Here is a 1,119-nt window from a genome sequence, read left to right on the forward strand (position 1 = left end):
CAGGAAAAGAGAAGGATTCGGAGATGGGATAAAAATTGCAGAAAGATGCTGCCAAACATCATGGAGATACAGTGGCACAAGTCGCACCTATATCCTGTCGCTAAAGCCCCGTCTAACTGTCTGGCCAGCTGCTAAAAGCAAGTGGCCACGATGGGGAGGAGATGGGCAAGGACGGGACAAGGCACGGGATCACCCTGCATCCCCCTGCCTGCGGATGCTGTTCCTCCAGAAACTGGCTTTGTGAGAGCACACATGGTCCCTGAGCTGGGTTTGGGGCTGAATATTAAGAAAAGAGCATTGTGATAAGGAACAAAGCAGAGGGACCTGTGGCAGCACGCAGGCGGAGGTGCCTCCTACATGCAGGCGGACCCCACAGCTGAGGGAGCTGGTCCACGGGCTCGGCTGCTGTGCGTATCTTTCATCATTCACACGATCTTTCAGATGCAGAACAGCCAGTGAATAAACTTGGTGTGCTCTCTCTTTCCTTCCAGCTACAAAAAATGAAGGAGAAGAAAGGGCTCTATCCAGACAAGAGCGTCTACACCCAACAGATCGGTCCTGGCTTCTGTTTCGGGGCGTTAGCACTGATGCTGCGGTTCTTCTTTGAGGTATCTCTTTGCACACTCCATCACCCTGACTTTACAAGGTGTAAAGGACGTTACCAGGAGAGGAGACCTCCCCCTTTGCATCGCTGGGCTGCATCCAGCCTTGCACAAAACCCAGCTCGGGTGTGGGGCTCTGGGGCTGGCAGCAGGGACAAGGGCTCTCACCCCTGCGGTGTGGGCAAGGATAGGCGTGACAGCGAGAGACATGCAGGGTGATGCTCTCTCTTCCCCCATTAAGTGAGCCGCAAGGACACGGACCACCTTTCTTCAGCTGTACACAGTCCTCAGAATGCTTTTGTCAAATGTGAGCGGGGGTTTTTTGGAAACTGGGCACAGGTGACTTAAGGACACCTCACAGAGCCTCCGCAGGGACTGGACACGGCCCAGGCACAGCCGGATCCAAAGCTGGCTCACGCCAAATACCAGACTCTCAGTTGACTCCCAGGGGCTCCTGACCCCATGTTTATAACCTTTTGCTCTCTCTGCTGGCCAGTCCACCCGTCCTGCGCCCAAG

General features: G+C 54.9%; 1 protein-coding gene across 1 annotated transcript in view; it reads left to right on the forward strand.

The window, feature by feature from the left end:
• Nucleotides 1-1,119, forward strand: part of TMEM8C (transmembrane protein 8C) — a 7,827-nt gene that overhangs the window by 5,822 nt on the left and 886 nt on the right. Inside the window, exons 4-5 of the mRNA XM_010140631.1 lie at nt 492-608; nt 855-886. Of these exons, the coding sequence (XP_010138933.1) occupies nt 492-608; nt 855-886 (149 nt within the window). The remainder of the gene's footprint in view (nt 1-491; nt 609-854; nt 887-1,119) is intronic.

The sequence above is a fragment of the Buceros rhinoceros genome, unplaced genomic scaffold (assembly GCF_000710305.1).
Source record: "Buceros rhinoceros silvestris isolate BGI_N320 unplaced genomic scaffold, ASM71030v1 scaffold13107, whole genome shotgun sequence".
NCBI lineage: Eukaryota > Metazoa > Chordata > Aves > Bucerotiformes > Bucerotidae > Buceros > Buceros rhinoceros.